This window comes from Brassica rapa, chromosome A08, assembly GCF_000309985.2.
Source record: "Brassica rapa cultivar Chiifu-401-42 chromosome A08, CAAS_Brap_v3.01, whole genome shotgun sequence".
Taxonomy (NCBI): domain Eukaryota; kingdom Viridiplantae; phylum Streptophyta; class Magnoliopsida; order Brassicales; family Brassicaceae; genus Brassica; species Brassica rapa.
The window spans coordinates 15,366,637-15,383,005 of record NC_024802.2 but is presented as its reverse complement, the minus strand read 5'-3'; the positions used below and the strand labels follow the sequence as shown (position 1 = coordinate 15,383,005).

General features: G+C 37.8%; 5 protein-coding genes and 1 non-coding gene across 8 annotated transcripts; 5 read left to right on the top strand and 1 right to left on the bottom strand.

Annotated features, from left to right (window-relative positions):
• The first annotated feature begins 397 nt into the window (after positions 1-397).
• Positions 398-4,457, top strand: LOC103834866 (probable transcriptional regulator SLK1). Of its 2 annotated transcripts, none has more exons than XM_009110956.3 (10): positions 398-856; positions 1,016-1,815; positions 1,894-2,025; positions 2,113-2,161; positions 2,308-2,522; positions 2,666-2,734; positions 2,877-2,977; positions 3,064-3,157; positions 3,237-3,306; positions 3,397-4,457. In XM_009110956.3, exons 2-10 carry the CDS (start codon positions 1,228-1,230, stop codon positions 4,200-4,202), a joined length of 2,124 nt encoding a protein of 707 aa, XP_009109204.1. In that variant the 5' UTR covers positions 398-856; positions 1,016-1,227; the 3' UTR covers positions 4,203-4,457. The 2 variants fall into 2 exon arrangements, with proteins under 2 accessions (XP_009109204.1, XP_009109203.1); XM_009110955.3 differs by having other exon boundaries at positions 1,003-1,815.
• A 1,130-nt stretch (positions 4,458-5,587) lies between these two features.
• On the top strand, positions 5,588-8,236 carry LOC103834865 (pre-mRNA cleavage factor Im 25 kDa subunit 2). The gene is made up of 7 exons (XM_009110954.3): positions 5,588-5,884; positions 6,318-6,363; positions 6,915-7,008; positions 7,109-7,182; positions 7,499-7,585; positions 7,690-7,800; positions 7,897-8,236. Exons 1-7 carry the CDS (start codon positions 5,766-5,768, stop codon positions 7,966-7,968), a joined length of 603 nt encoding a protein of 200 aa, XP_009109202.1. The 5' UTR covers positions 5,588-5,765; the 3' UTR covers positions 7,969-8,236.
• A 214-nt stretch (positions 8,237-8,450) lies between these two features.
• On the top strand, positions 8,451-9,699 carry LOC103834864 (low-temperature-induced 65 kDa protein-like). The gene is made up of 3 exons (XM_009110953.3): positions 8,451-8,762; positions 8,821-8,952; positions 9,030-9,699. Exons 1-3 carry the CDS (start codon positions 8,687-8,689, stop codon positions 9,482-9,484), a joined length of 663 nt encoding a protein of 220 aa, XP_009109201.1. The 5' UTR covers positions 8,451-8,686; the 3' UTR covers positions 9,485-9,699.
• Positions 9,700-9,909: 210 nt separating this feature from the next.
• LOC103834863 (actin-depolymerizing factor) lies at positions 9,910-11,681 on the bottom strand. Its single transcript, XM_009110952.3, has 3 exons — positions 11,460-11,681; positions 10,813-11,069; positions 9,910-10,252 (listed from the first exon to the last, which is right to left on the bottom strand). The coding sequence occupies exons 1-3, from the start codon at positions 11,460-11,462 to the stop codon at positions 10,102-10,104; spliced, it is 411 nt and encodes a 136-aa protein (XP_009109200.1). The 5' UTR covers positions 11,463-11,681; the 3' UTR covers positions 9,910-10,101.
• A 1,160-nt stretch (positions 11,682-12,841) lies between these two features.
• Positions 12,842-14,997, top strand: LOC103834862 (mediator of RNA polymerase II transcription subunit 36a). 2 transcript variants are annotated; one of them, XM_009110951.2, is made up of 6 exons: positions 12,842-13,000; positions 13,237-13,577; positions 13,661-13,756; positions 13,842-13,919; positions 14,009-14,185; positions 14,567-14,997. In XM_009110951.2, the coding sequence occupies exons 1-6, from the start codon at positions 12,979-12,981 to the stop codon at positions 14,816-14,818; spliced, it is 966 nt and encodes a 321-aa protein (XP_009109199.3). In that variant the 5' UTR covers positions 12,842-12,978; the 3' UTR covers positions 14,819-14,997. The 2 variants fall into 2 exon arrangements, with proteins under 2 accessions (XP_009109199.3, XP_018509421.2); XM_018653905.2 differs by having other exon boundaries at positions 12,865-12,997; positions 13,261-13,577.
• Positions 14,298-14,370, top strand: LOC117127575. The gene has a single exon (XR_004450595.1). It is a non-coding gene; the product is annotated as a small nucleolar RNA snoR60 (small nucleolar RNA).
• Positions 14,998-16,369: the final 1,372 nt, after the last annotated feature.

Here is a 16,369-nt window from a genome sequence, read left to right as displayed (position 1 = left end):
TACTATATAAAAATCTTCATAATTTTATTTTTCATAAGGAAATGAGAGGAAAAATGTAGGACCCTCATATATATAATTTGACCAATTTTTTTAAAACATAAATGGCATAACATTTGAGGAATAATAATTTCACCATTATTTTTTCTTAAAAAGATGGTTACCAATTGAAGACTAAGATTTTTAATTAGTTTTAGAATAATTAATATAAATGTTGTTTTCAATTTATGTTATTTTCATTTAAAAGAGAAACATATCCTCTAAAGATATTTTTCCATTTTAGAGATACACATTAAATTATCTATTTTTATTTTTAAAAAATATAATGAATATTGTTTTATTAAAAAATATCATATACTAAAATTTCAAACCGTAACGGAATTAAATTGTAACGGAATTAACCGCTCCGCATCGCAACTAATAGCAACAAAAACTTCTATAGTTATAATGTCATTATTAGAACCACACCGCAGTTGTTCCGGATGCTATCATGCAGATCTAAATTGACTATAGTGTTGAATTAATAACAAACCTATCATCCTCATCTTACTCCAACACTTTTTTCTTTCTCCTTTGTAACAAAAAAAAACATTATATAACTATTTTTTTTCTTTTTTTTTCTTCTATGGCTGATTTTTTTTTCTTTTCGTTGGTCAAGCGTATGGCCGAGATTAGTCGTCTGCTTTAATATGTGTTTCTTTTTTTCTCCCCAATGCTTTGCTATAAAGTTTATAATATCTTCTTCTACTTGATCTCTTCGAATTCCTGCTGATTTTGGGATTCGAGTCTTACTTGATTTCAAAGTCGCTCTCTTCTCTGATTTGAGTTCGCAGATTGGATTCAAAGTTCATTCCTTTCGGTAAGAGTTACCCTTTTGAGATACTTCAAGTTTGCTCCTTTTGATAATTAGGGCTTTCCAGTGTAGTGAAAGATTTAATCTTTCCCCTTTGTTGCATCAAAGGAACAATCTGCTTTTCTAGTTTACAGGCTTACCCGTTTTTTCAGATTTGATTTTCAGATTTTGACCACTGAGTGACTAGGCTTTGAAGATCACTGTAACTATTGGATCCTGAACTGTTGTGTTTCCGACAGCTATCTCAGTTTGGTCGGTGATCAGATGTGGGTTTAGAGTATAAATCCGATTCTGTTGTTTTGTTCTGAGTGGGCGGTTTAAAGTTTCAAACTTTTCATTCCTCTGAAGCCTTTCTGTGTCTTGCTCTCTCCTGGGGCATGAACAAACCGGGGGTCGATTCGACGACAGATGGTGCTGGCCATGAAGCTCTAAATATGCAGAGGAACAGTGGCATCAACAACATGCGTATCCCAACGCCAACACCAATGTCCTTCTCCTCAAACAACATCAACATCCCCGGTTCTTTGGTTATTGACGGCTCTGCTTCAATGCAGCAGCACTTGTCTCAGCAACAGCAACAGCAAGCAGGGCAGAGCTCGGTTCCAATGAGGGAAAACGATTATTCCCATGTGGATAAGAAGCCTAGGATAGAGGTGAAGCAAGAGGGTATGCTGCAGCAGCAGATTTTTCAGCAGCTGATCCAGCGTCAAGACCCCACGGGAAGGAACACGCAGCTGCAAGCTTTGCTTCAGCAGCAGAGGCTGAGGCAGCAACAGCAGATTCTTCAGTCCATGTCGCCTTCTCAGAGACTCCAGTTGCAGCAGCAGCAGCAGCAGCTGAGGCAGCAGTTACAGCAACCAGGAGGGACTCAGCAGCAGATCCCTCCTAATGTGCGTCCTTATGACGTTGGCGTGTGTGCTCGGAAAATGATGATGTACTTGTATCATCTACAGCAACGTCCTGCCGTAAGCTAACACTAGTCTATGGATTGATACAAGTTCTCCTTCCGTATCTGATAGTCTGATACGTTTTTTTTTTGGTAGGAAAATTGCATTAGCTATTGGAGGAAGTTTGTGGCGGAGTACTTCTCACCTCGTGCAAAGCAAAGGTTGTGCTTGTCACAGTACGAAAGTGCTGGACACCATGCGCTTGGCATGTTTCAACAAGCAGCTCCGGTCAGTTTCTTCTTAGCCCTGTGTGTTATGATATTTGTTTCTCTAACATCAGCATATTTGTAGTAACACCCATAATTTTGCTTGCAGGATATGTGGCAGTGTGATCTCTGCAGCACCAAATCTGGAAAAGGCTTTGGTAAGAGAGTTGCCAGTTTTGTTCTATGCCTTCACTTGAGCACAATGAAGCAACTTCCATATGCTAAATCCTCCTTTTTATCGTTTTAAAAGCTCTTTAGTTGAGATAGTAGCTAAGCTGTCATCTTCTTTGTGTCATTTCCACAGAGGCAACTTTCGACGTGCTTGCCAGACTGATTGAAATCAAATTTGCGAGTGGAATCATTGACGAGCTCTTGTATCTGGACCATCCAAGAGAACACAGATTTACCAATGGACTGATGATGTTAGAGTACAGAAAAGCAGTTCAGGAAACTGTACACGAGCAGTTTCGCGTTGTCCGTGAGGGCCATCTTCGCATCATATTCTCTCAAGATTTGAAGGTAGAGTAATCCTATTATTTGAAATATTGAACATTCTTCCAATTTATTGTTTCCCTGCCTATTCATTAAACATGAAAAATAAAGAAAAAAGTAATCACCAGTGTGCTGTGCTTGAGCTAATCTTTGACCTTGCTTCTTTCTAGATACTTACTTGGGAGTTTTGTGCTCGGCGTCATGAAGAGCTTCTTCTCCGCAGACTTATTGCTCCACAGGTGTTACTCTGATGACATGAACTATTTACTCTGAGCTTAAGACTTTCCACAAAACGTTTGTGGTTATTGTTTTAAAAAGATGTTTTAGACATGGTACAATGGTGTTGGAAAGTGTGTTGAAAACTTATTATTGGCTATGCAGGTGAACCAGTTGCTTCAGGTTGCACAGAAATGTCAGAACACCATCTCGGAGAGTGGGTCAGAGGGAGTTTCTCAGCAGGATCTACAGTCAAACAGTAACATGTAAGTTGATCCATAGCACTTGAATTGTGTTTCTTTTATTGTCCATGTTGGAACATTTGTTTATTGGGTTTTGATTTGTTTCACAGGGTCTTGGGAGCAGGAAGGCAGCTGGCGAAGTTTATGGAGTTACAGTCGCTGAATGATCTTGGCTATCCAAAAAGATATATCAGAACTCTTCAGGTACTCACTCGTTAGCTGTTAGTCTTGTATCTTAAGTCTTTAAGAAGTCCTAATAGCGAGCCATTGCGAGTGGTTGCAGATATCTGAAGTTGTCAAGAGCATGAAGGACCTGATGAATTTCACTGGCGAGCACAAAGTTGGCCCAATTGGTAAGTCTAATGAGACCAAACACCAAGTTGTCACACTCTCCTGTTGAAATGTGATTTGAGTTTCTGAATGAATGTAATATTCTTATGCAGAGGGGTTAAGGCGGCTTTTGGAACAGACAGCGACGTCAAAGCTCCAGAGACAGAAAGTGCAGGAGATGGAGCATATGGGGAATAATGGAGCTATGAATGGGTCAGCTCAAGCTCAGATGGCGTTGACTCCAGGAACAATGAACGGCTTAATTGGCAACAACAACAGCAACAGCTCCAACTCCAACAATCACCATCAACTTGTTGGTCGTGGAGCAATGAATGGCTCGGCTCAAGCAGCAGCAGCTCTGACCAACTACCAAAGCATGCTTATGAGGCAAAACGCTATGAATAACCCAAACTCAAATGCGGTCAAAGAAGAGGGGTTCTCTACTCAGAACCCAACCCAGAGCCCATCTTCTTCCTCCCATCAGAGGCAGAACTTAGCAACGCCTGGATTCCCCAGCTCTCCCCAGATGCAACAGCAGCAGCAGCAGCAGCAGCGCAACATGAATGGCCCTCCTCATCACTTGCAACCACCCCATTCACATGGCAACAACCAGGGGCAGCAGATGCTTAATCGGCTGTTACAGGAGATATCTGAAAACGGACCGAGTTTACAACAGCAACAAGCCTTTTCAGGTCAGAGTGGTGGTGGCAACAATAACGCAGAGAGAAACCCAGCTGCCTCCACTTCCAGCATCTCAGGAGGAGGAGGTCGAGTTCCGAGCCGCAACAACAGTTTCAAAGCAGTCGTCTCAAACAACAACAATCATCATTTGCCAGAAGATTTATCAATCCCAGAACTATCTCATGATTTCTCAGAAGACGCCTTCTTCAACAACAGTGATATTTATGGTAGCTTGTAGCCTTTGTAATATCCCCAACAGAAACAGAGGTATTGGTTACTTTGACTTTAACAATATGAAAGAGTTTTTAGGTTTTTTTTTTAGGATGGTGCTATGTTGTTATGCTTCTCCAGTTTGTTGTTTGGTATGAGATTTGACATTTGCATCTGGGTAAAGTTGTTGTAATGTGTTTCTTTATCTGTTATTTGTGTGACCGAGACTTCATCTCAGCTTTTCTCTCATGGTCAAAATGCAATAAAGATGTTCTTTATTCTATATCCAAGCTTTTAACACCTGGAGTGCTCACTGATTGACCCATCTTTGCTCCATCATCCACTGCTGCATCCTCACCGTAGAAACACCAAGATGGTCTTAGCTCTTTACCATTCAGAACTCGTCATAGTGTGCCAGCCTACTGTAGGTTATGTTTGTGTTATTTTGCTTTCTCTGTGTAGATGGTGGTTGCTAGTATTTTTGTTTACTAAATCCTAAAAGCATATGTCAGGGAAACAAAATCCAAAAAAAAATCCAAAAGGGAGTATGGGATAAACCACCATCATCAACATCAATTATCTTCTGACTTACAAGCTTGTTGGATTCTGTCTCCACTATATTGGCTTCACATCCATCGTACGCGTCCCTTGCCAAAGAAATGAACATACAAGAGATAATATTAGTGTTGCTTGCTACTAAGCTAAAACAAACATGTAGACAATGTATGTGTGCCGAAACCTGAAGTGTATAATAGTAAACATCCTAAAGTTCAATACCTGAATGCTATTGCAGTTCATCTGAAGGCAATACATGAGACTTTAATCAAAGACAAGAAGGGTAAGAGATTCTCTGACTCTTACTCCTTCTGTTTCATAAAGTTACATATTTTAGAGAAAAATTTTGTTTCAAAAAGATCTATTTTTTGTATTTTCAATGCAAATTTTATTAATTAATTGTAGACTTCGAAAACTTAATTGCTATGGAAAAAAAAAATCACATGTTTTATTAAATTGTGTGAAAAATCCAAAATATGAAATATTTTGAAATGGAGGGAATACTATTTTCACTATCATGCTTGGTGGAATAAGGAAACCCATGAGCATGACTGTAAGATCACTTACTTCCATGAAGTCTAGAGATATAGAACTGTTTCATAATTCCTTAACAAGTGTATAGGAATAGAAGGCAATAGAGCGTGTGCTATAGGTGAAGGAAGGTTGTGGCTATGGCGAACGTGGTTGCTAGCACTACTGAACTGTTAACAAAGTGACCAAGGCAGCGACTCAGGGAGGCTCTTATGGGCTAAGCATTTAAATGGGCCTGATCAAACCCGGCCCATGTATCTATTGGACTACAGAGAGTTTAACACATCTCTTTAAGGAAATTCTAGCACAGAACAGGACTCTAGAAGCTGTAGTAGAGAGAGTAGAGACGGTATCATATTAAATTCATTCTCCGTCGAGATTAGTCCTCTGTCTCCGTCGCCGTCGAGATCAGTAGATCGATACACAGAGAGGGACAGGGGAGAGAAAATTCCGACAATCATTGTCTTATTCGATCTGGGAGAGACAGAAGAGAGACAGAACAGAGATGGCTATGTCTCAGGTGGTGAACACGTACCCGCTTTCGAACTACAGCTTCGGAACTAAAGAACCGAAGCTGGAAAAGGACACCTCCGTCGCCGACCGTCTCGCTCGTATGAAAATCAAGTACGGTTCCTTTCTCTTTCCTCTCTGTTTTCATATAGTAGTATTGCTGGAGAAGATAACCAGAATTAAATTTTAAAAACAAAAAAAAGCTAAAGCCTTAACATGCTTAGATCATGATCTTGAGCTCCTTTGATGAATATCGTTATAACTCGTTGCTCAATGAATCGGTTTCAAAACTAGAACTTGATACATGTATTGGTAGAAGAACTTGTTAGAAAGATCGGCTACGGTAGCAAAAAAGTATTTAACTTTCCAATGATTGATTTAAGAAGGAAACAGGTATAGTTACTGGCCATGTTATAGAGCTGTTTGGTTATCAGATTAGATTTTCTTGTCTGCAATTCTTTAGTTTTACCTTCTTGAAGTCTGATAGCTGAAGTATATCTCTTTATTTTAATTATTTTTTTATTATTATTTAATGGTGTTTTTGCAGCTATATGAAAGAGGGTATGAGGACTAGCGTTGATGCGATTCTGCTGGTATGTGTTAGCTCGTTTCTTTTCGAGCTATGAGTTTATGTTTCGTAGTGTTCGGTTGACTATACTTGTTTTCCATCTTCCCTGTAGTTTTGTTTTCTCTATGTTGTATTGTATCAGTATCACCATCCGCTGTCTTAAATTCTACGGAACAGCTGTGGTCATGTATTGCATTCTTATATTATCATATATAATACTGCGGAATTGTCAGCTTATTTGTAGTTTATCTTGGCCTTCTCTGTAAGGATGCGCTTTGCCGTTGTATCGTTATAACTGTGGCATAAGTATGGAACTGTGTGATATTTGATTGAAGGCATCTACGTGCTATTCTAGTTGCCATCTTTAAAACATAATAAAAATGTGTTGACATCCTAAATTTCAATTTTATAAACGTATTATTACCCACAGCTACAGGTATCTCGGTTGGTGCATAAGTTAAGTAGATGATTGGTGTCAAGTCTAGAATTGTTACTACCTACTATGATTTGAGATTTGTTATATATCTCTCTGACTCTAGGATTCTTCTTGATACCTATATCTGATCAACCTTATAGGTACAAGAACACAACCATCCTCACATACTTCTCCTGCAAATTGGTAACACATTCTGCAAGCTTCCAGGTGGACGCCTGAAGCCTGGAGAAAACGGTATGCAATGCAGCAACCATCTTCAATTAGTACTTTCTATACTCCTGTGATTTGTTTTTGGTTGCTTCATCTTTTGGCGTACTATGTTATGTTCTTGCAGAAGTTGAAGGCTTGAAAAGAAAATTGACTAGTAAGCTTGGAGGCAACTCAGCTGCTCTTGTACCTGACTGGAAGGTGTACTATCCTTGTTTCCTCTCTATTTCTTTGACTGATAGCGAGCAGATATTCAGGTCTAGGTAGATGCCTAAAAAGAACTAGGTCGGTCAGTGTAACGTGTGCTTGCTCTTAATACAAACGAGAAGCAATTCAATATAAGAGCCTTTTGATTATTACACCTTAATATTCTAGTAATGAGGTACTCATAGAAGGAAACAAAGATTACATGTAAAGAAAACTTTGCCACGAGTCCAGACATGTCTGATTGAGTTATTATGTATATCGCTTTGTCTCTGATCCATTGTTCGGTGATGAGTTCCCTCCCCTTTAACAGGTAGGAGAATGTGTTGCGACGTGGTGGCGTCCAAACTTTGAGACCATGATGTACCCATATTGCCCTCCTCACATAACTAAGCCCAAGGTATTTTTAAAACATAAAAGAATGTTGCCTCTCAGTGCTCCTCTTTTATTACTCTTTCTCCTGAATAAGTTTCATTGATATCTCTTTTTTTTGTGGAATGGCAGGAATGCAAGAGACTCTACATTGTTCACTTGTCTGAGAAAGAGTACTTTGCAGTGCCCAAAAACTTGAAGCTCTTGGCCGTCCCTTTGTTCGAACTCTACGACAATGTTCAGGTTTTTATATATTTCCAGATACTATCAACCTCTTTTGGAAATGGGTTTTACCCCAAACTTCTTAGTTCTGACCGTGAATGTTTTTTCCTGGAACAGAGATATGGACCCGTTATATCAACCATTCCTCAACAGCTATCCAGATTCCATTTCAACATGATTAGTTCGTGATCCGACTTGGTGTTAAAGAACAAAGAAACCTGTCTGATGGTAAGGCACCGTAGAGAGGTGTCGCTACTTTACATTATTGACTTGTTCGGTTCATTTTCAGCACAAGAAGATTATTGATCTTATATTTCTAAAACGATTCGTCTTCATTTGACTAACCGCTGTCTTGTCGAATGAATGATACTTTCTATGTTTGTGCTATGTATGAAATGAAACAGAACAAACTAGGCCAATCCTAAAACTGAATTGTAGGATCATTTCATTTTTCCTTCTTTGTTTCAGTCTGTGATACAAATAAATATCTATAGAATGAAAAATATTATCTTCGCACTATCTCATTTTCATATAATGAAACATAACACAACAGTTAACAAGTTGTTTTATATGCTAAAAACAGTTAACCATAGCTACCACTATCTGTTAAATGTGAATAAAAGTCCTTTTAAGCTCTTGTCGCGCTTGAACCGTGGACTAACTTGTTATAGAAGTTACATCGACGATTCTTTTCGGATAAAAGGGTTGACCGACGGTGCCACGTACATAATGAAGTGCCTGATACGTGGCAACAAGTTACACACGTCACTCCGTTAAGAGAGAAACAAGGGTCACCAGGTGCCATCCAGAGGTGGTTCTGCTAAATGTCTTGCTCCAAGAAGCTTTCCAAGATTACCTCAGAAGACATTTGGTTGCAGAGAAACGAAAAAAAGAGAATTTAAAATTAATGGATTCGCAAGCGCAGTTGCAACGTACTCATTGTCACCATCAAGCAGAGGAACAGATTAGGATTCACCATCCAGGTTCAAATTACAGAATCACATATAGTTAAAAAGAGCCTAATGAATATTTTCTATGCAGAGGAAGAGGAGCATCATGAGAAAGGAGCAGCAAAAGTTCTGAAGAAAGCTAAGGAAAAAGCAAAGAAGATAAAGAATGCTCTTACCAAACATGGACACGGTCATGAACAAGAACTCCACGGCGGTGCACCAGGTTTTGTTTCACTCTAGATCATTCTAAACCAGAGAAGTGGTTAATGTTTTTGGTACTAATAACGGTTTATTCATTAGCACGAGGAAGAGGTCACCACGTTTCGGACCCGGTGGAAGAGGAGTTTTTCCCCGACCCGATGAAAGAGGAGATGGTGCCTCCAGGCAAGAAGTTCTTTCCTGTCGTGTCCTCTTCCCACAGTACTAAACCCTCTGGCCGCGTAAAAGGAGCTGAAGCTTCGATCTCCCGTGATGGATACGGGAATAAGGTTATATCTATGGTGACTCCAGTTTACGAGAAGGTCAAAGGGACAGGAGCTATCGTGATGAAGAAGTTACCTTTCTCTAGTGGCGGAACCCATACAGAGAGGGAGAACAAGCAAGGACAAGACAAGGGCATCTCAGCCAAAGAATATTTAACAAAGAAACTGCGTCCTGGAGAGGGAGATAAGGCTTTGTCGGAGGTGGTCACCGAGAAACTTCATCTCGGAGGTGACAAGAGTGGCTCTGTGCCTGTGCAGAATAGATTCCAATAAATCTATAAATTGAGATTTGTTTTGTCTTTTTAAAATGTATGGTTTGTTAATGCTCAGTGTTTTTTTGTAGTTTATAGTTTGATCCATGGCTTTTCTTTGTTCTAATGTAAACATATGGTATTAGTTGGGCTAAGAATGTAAAACTACTAAACTACCTTTGGATTAAATCATGTCAAGTTGTTAAGTATGCATGGTATAAGTTGTTTCGGACCTTATTTTGGGTTGTCTATTGTTTAGACAAAATTATAAACAAAACTATAGCAGATTAGTACAAGACCACCACCAGATTTCAAGTCTGTCTTCTTACCCAACTAGGACATATAGACATTTTGATAGAATGTTGCTTCAGAGCCTATGTTGGCGTTTACTGTAAGAAGTTACACAAACAGGCTACATGGTTTCAGCTTCTCCCAAGTGGGAAATATGAAAGCCAGTTAAATATTCATAACAGATTGTTTACAAAGAGAGATGAAAAAACTGAATGGAGATGATGAATAGTTCAGTTCTTAACCAAATAAATTACATAAAATGGAAAACGTTTAAACATTTGTTTGAATCACAAAAATATGAAAGTTGATATATATATAGATGCTTTTTGATGAGAACAAGGAAAAGATCTAGAGAGCTCGGCTTTTGATAATGTCGAAGCTCATCTCGCTAGGATCAGTGGCTTGTAACTCCACCTGAATGCCGTCCAATTCTCTCTTGAATCTATCCTTGGAGCTTGCATACACCATCTTCATCCTCACTCTAGATGAATCCGGTGACCTACAACAATCATCCAACAAACCCAAAACAAATAAGCACCCTTGACAAAATCAAAGCCTGGCATGTCCGAAATTAAGTATGAGAGAGGTAGTTTATTTTATTAAAATGTAGACTATAGTCATAGTCTATGTAACTTTGAACTCGGTTAAGTCTGGTTCACTGTATGTAATTCCGCATTTCTGACTAGTCTCGGTTTAGTGCACTTGCATATAAGTTGTTAATGACAGAATCTCCAATTCTATTCCATTTTCACTCCAAATCCCATTTTGCAGTCAAATCTATTCCAACTTTACTTCATTCAAATTCAAAAATGAAGTAAAAGAACGAGTCTACTTCAAAATGGAGTAATGTAATTATATTATGTTCATTACTTAACTTTTTACTTAAAAATAGAGTATGGTTCCTGTTTAAATAAAACTTTGATCTTTGATTTACTCCATTTTAAAATAGAAAATAGAGTTGTAAAATCTAAACGTCTTACCTCAATAAAGCTTGTAGTTTTTCATATATCTATTAAAATCTGATGAAAATATGAATTAAGGAAGATTTGAATATCGTACCATGCTATGAAGAAGATTTTGCTCTTCTGGCAATTTTCATTGGTGGTAAAATCGAAATCGAAAACCGCATAGCGGCACTCGTCGGCAGGGAGGGAAGCGGTGAAGTCGTCGTAAGTCTCCTGCGGGCTTCCCAACTTTTCAACCACCACTTGCTGCCCGTCTATCCTGAATATTATGAACCGATGTGTTCTTTTCTTTAGCTCCAAGAACTTCAGCTTGCAGTTGTCCTCCACTGCCATCCCCGATGCCGCGTTCGCCTTTTCATTCATTCATGTCATCCATAACCATTGTATCACCATCACATCACATATATCATAATCTTTTATACTCAAGTTAACTAGGTTTTTGGTCCCGTTATCAATAGTATGTGATATATGGTCTTACGTCTAGATATTGAGTTATCGTGAATAATTAACTTATGAATTAAAGCGAGATAAACTATTTAACCAAATGAGAAAGAACATGGCGAAATCAACTCTAACATGATTAGACAATCCTCGCATCCAAACTTCAGATTTAAAACCATTAGGTGTACATAGGTATACGTATTATCAAAACGCCAGGTGTTCTATCAAAACTCAGGGTGGTTCTAAGACTATAATATAATAATTTTTTTGTAAATAAATAGAAGAGAAGAGGATACAAACCATTGTTTTTGTTTAGTTTCTATGGTAAGGCTTGAGGAAGATCGATTTGTTGTTTTGTGTGAATCTTGATATGTCCTCTGGAAAAAGAGGAAAAATGTGAAAGAGGATAATGCTTAACTGATTTGTGAATAGAGGATCGAGACGAACTCGGACAACTAAAGGCTCCTATTTATTATCTTTAATATTGGTCTCTGATCTCTTTTTGTGATCAGACCACACATTGTTTTTTTTCTTCAAAACCTTAAAATTCGCTTAACCATCCCTTCTTCCAAGGCCCCACCCTATTTTTAGCATTATGTGTGTACACCATGCATACATAATACATTCATACGGATGCATGCATGTTTACGTATAGAGATTCATTATATGCATGCGTGGAATCAATTGCAACCTCTTTTGGTCAACTTAAGCCACTATTTTTCATCTTTGGAAACAAAGAAACAACCTAATGCATAACCAGACTTCAATCCCACCTGAGTCTGTCTTCTATGGCATTGACAAAAACATGAGAAATATTATTTCAGCTAGGAGACTCAGTAAGCATTTTCACTCGCTTATGGCGATGTGGTTGAGCTAAGGAGCTTAGATTCCTTGTAGTTTGTATTCTCTAAGTTCCATCTTGTTTTTCTCTTTTTTGCCAAGATGGCTCTAGACTAAGATCTTCTTTGTAACATCTTCCTTTCATTATATGATATTTACATTTTAGCAAAAAAAAAAAGGCAGCTTGTTTAGCATTAGTGTCCACGTAACATTTGTTTTGTTATATTTCACGTTTGATTGATCCTTAGGTTGCGTATCGCTCATTTCCAATTTTTCATATGTATTATACACAAGCATAATATTCTACATATAAAATGGGTAAATATGTCATTGACCTTCTCAAGAATGGAGCCCGTCTTGAACATAAAGTAGTGTTTTGAAGAAGGTTGATCAGTTTATCTAGTCGCTCTTGTTAGCATCTCATTGTATTCGATCATATGGTCATGCTGCTCATCACCGAACTAGTTGATGCTTGTAAAGTATGGAAGAACATATTTAAGCAAAATACCAAACCGGCTACCAGGTAGAACGCTTTTGGCTATAAATTGAGCAATAGTGTTATTAGTCGTTATTTTTTTCATCTCAAACGAACAATAGCATTTACCTTTTCTAATGTATTATTAATATAGATTTTGGAAATTTAGTTTGAGAATGTTGAACTTTGGAACAACATGGGGGGAAAGGAGGATATAGGGAGTTGCTTCATGATTGTAAGGCCCAAACTATGATATTAAGGCCCAAACGATGAGAATGAGGCCCAAAGGTGTAGTAACCCAATCTGTAAGCAAAATACACAATAGTGCAAGGATCAATGCGTAAATATGTAATAAACAAGACAACAACTAAACCCACTAAAACCCTAGCAGCACTCTTTTATAAAACCACACTCACAAGTGCAGCTTCAACGCCACGACGCCACCCCCCTCTCTTTCTAACAGCTTTCTCTCGCTATTCGCAGTCTCTTTTCTCCAAAGCAAAGATGAGACCTCCTCTAACTGGTGGTAAGAACCCTAGCCGCCGCCCCTTTTGTTTAGTTTCCATTTTTAGGTTAAAAATGTCTTAAGTCTGTGTTTGTTAAGTGAGAAACTGAACTCTGAAATGAATCTCAAAGTTGTTACCTTTAGCTCATATATGTAATGGGTATTCACTATTTAGGGTTTAAAGATAATGTCTCAAAGGTTCACTCTTTAGCTCATAGATGTAAAGTGTATTGACTAATTAGGGTTTTTGTATTCAGGACGTGGTGGTGGTGGGTTCAGTGGTGGACGTGGTGGCGGTGGATACAGTGGTGGACGAGGAGGTAGCTCTGGAGGTAGAGGAAGAGGAGGAGGAAGAGGTTTCGGAGACCGTGGTGGACGTGGCGGCGGTAGAGGCATGAGCAGAGGAGGTAGAGGAGACCGTGGGCGTGGCAGAGGAGGACCCGGGGGACGTGGAGGGATGAAGGGAGGCAGCAAAGTGATTGTGGAGCCACACAGACACGCGGGAGTGTTCATTGCCAAGGGTAAAGAAGATGCTCTCGTCACTAGGAACTTGGTTCCTGGTGAAGCTGTTTACAACGAGAAGAGAATCTCTGTTCCGGTAATAATAGATAAGAGAGTTTGTTGAGTGATTTAATGTTTTTTTAGATGAAGTCTTTAATTGATTTGTGGTTGAATCTACAGAATGAAGATGGAACTAAGACTGAGTACAGAGTGTGGAACCCTTTCCGTTCTAAGCTGGCGGCTGCTATTCTCGGTGGTGTTGATAACATTTACATTGTAAGTCTTATTCTTGTTGATGTTGCTGTTTGTTAGACTTGTTTATATATATATTCTGATTGTTTTTGTTTTGGTTTTGATTTAGAAACCTGGTGCTAAAGTTCTGTACCTTGGTGCTGCTTCTGGAACCACAGTCTCTCATGTGTCTGACCTTGTTGGACCCGTAAGCAAAATTCATCCCTTATTGGTTATGGTTAGTATTAGATGAGTTGTGTTGTTACTTAAAATGTTGTTGCTTTGTTAATTTTGTAGGAGGGATGTGTTTACGCTGTTGAGTTTTCTCACAGAAGTGGTAGAGATTTGGTGAACATGGCGAAGAAGAGGACTAATGTTATCCCAATCATTGAAGATGCTAGACACCCTGCCAAATACAGAATGCTTGTTGGCATGGTTGATGTTATCTTCGCTGATGTTGCTCAGCCTGATCAGGTTTGCTTCTTTATTACATTTTATTTACACTATAAATGTGTAGTCCTAGTTTTTTTTTTACTGTGTAGCATTGTTTAATTGTGGTTTTGGTTTTGAAACGGTGTTCTGATGATTGCAAATGATGATCTTACTTGGATTCCCCTTCAGATCATTATGGGTGATGCAAACTCCAAGTTTCTGATGCTTAAGAATATCTTGTTTTCTTATTTTTAATGTGGATTTTGATCTTGTTTTGTTTGGATTTTAGTTTTTTTTTCTTTTAGTTTTAAAACATGTTCTTTAGTTATATTATTATTTGGTTTGATAATTTTTCTGCAGCATTGTGTTTTTATCATTCAATTGTTCTTAATGAAATGCTGTTTGTCCTTAAACCCCATGTAGGCTAGGATCGTGGCTTTGAATGCAAGCTTCTTCCTGAAAACAGGAGGTCACTTTGTTATTTCAATCAAGGCAAACTGTATTGACTCAACAGTTCCAGCAGAAGCCGTGTTTCAGAGCGAAGTGAAGAAGCTGCAACAAGAGCAGTTCAAGCCAGCAGAGCAAGTGACTCTTGAGCCATTTGAGCGTGACCATGCTTGTGTCGTTGGTACCTACCGTGCCCCTAAGAAGGCCAAGGCTGCTACTGCCGCTTAGGAAAATGCCTTTTGTTTTGTGATTTGTCTGTTTCTCAGTTTCTGCTTCTGTCTTGTGTTCTTTTTTTAGAATCTGTAGTGCTTTAGAATTTTGTTAACGAGAGACCTTGAACTCATTACCAGATTTTGCTCGTTGAGAAAGTTTTAATAGTGGTTCGTCTGAGTTACTAATTTGTGGCATATGCACTTCATTCTTATTTTTGTGTTTACACCACTACATAGCATCACAATCACCAACGATGCGAGTTTGTTTGCAAGTTAAAACGCCACATTACATCCTCTGATGTTGTTTCATTCCCTCCCCATCTCTGTAAGCGTTCTGTGGTCTCCTCCACCTGTTCATCATGTTTTATTTTGCATTCATTCGATGACAATAAGCAAGTGTACTCTCTATTCCAGCTATTATGGTTTTAATGTCTTAAGGTTATTTACATCTCTATTCCAGTCTACTTGTACTCCACAAACATCAGGCACAACGCTTTGAAGTGCTGGTCCTCATATCATTCCACCCTGAAAACGTTATAAAAACCACACTAAAAAAAGTTTCACTAGTTGAGGACATTTCTCATTGACTCAAGACTTGTTTAAAGCAAGTCACAAAAAGGAAGGAACTTTTATCTTGCATGTCAATCGAGTTCACCAAAGGCCCAGTCTGCCTATTTCGATTTTGCATCACACAAGTTATAATTAACAGTCCATTAGTATGATCAATACTAAAAATGAAAATGAATCAAAACATCATGATAACATTTTACCCAAACCATTAAGTATAATATAAATTCAATAAGTTGGCTCATATTATTTTTGGGGAAATTCTCTCAAATAGCTATTTTTAAATTTTTGTCACAAAATAGCATCCAAAAAAGAAAAAGACCAAAATAGCTCATTTTTATTTTGAAATTTTTAATATTTATTTTTAATTTTTTTAATATGAAACTCTATCCCCAAAACTCAACCCCTTAACTTTAAACCCTAAATATACATTAGTTAACCCTAGGATAAAAATGTACTTTTACTCTTTAATTAAATTTCTTTTGGTCATTTTTCTCATTGAAGATATTTTTTTGACAAAAACTTAAAAATGATTATCATAGAAAATCTTTCTTATTTTTGATTTAAAGGATTTTTAATGCTTTTATTAGAGGTCTTCCAAAATAGGCCATCAAGGAAATTCAGGTTATTTTCTCCTAATCTCATTATTTTTTCCGTCTTTAATATAATATTATCTATGTTTTATAAAGAATGTCATTTTAAATTTTATTTTATTTTTTAAAAAGTGTTATTCTATATTTCCAATGTAAAATTTTACGTTAAATTACTCTTTTTTATTCTTTTAAATGACCAATAAATGTTTAGTTAAATTATTTTTGTTTAAATAATTATATAATAAATACAAGTAGATTAGTATATTTTGGTAATTTCTTAATTTGCGTGAAATGTAACTAAGTGACACTTTTTATAAAACGGATGGAGTACTAGATTCTTTCCGATGATATGGTTCATACATTCATTAGGTTTCCTCCTTTTCAAGAAACCGATCATGTTATTACTT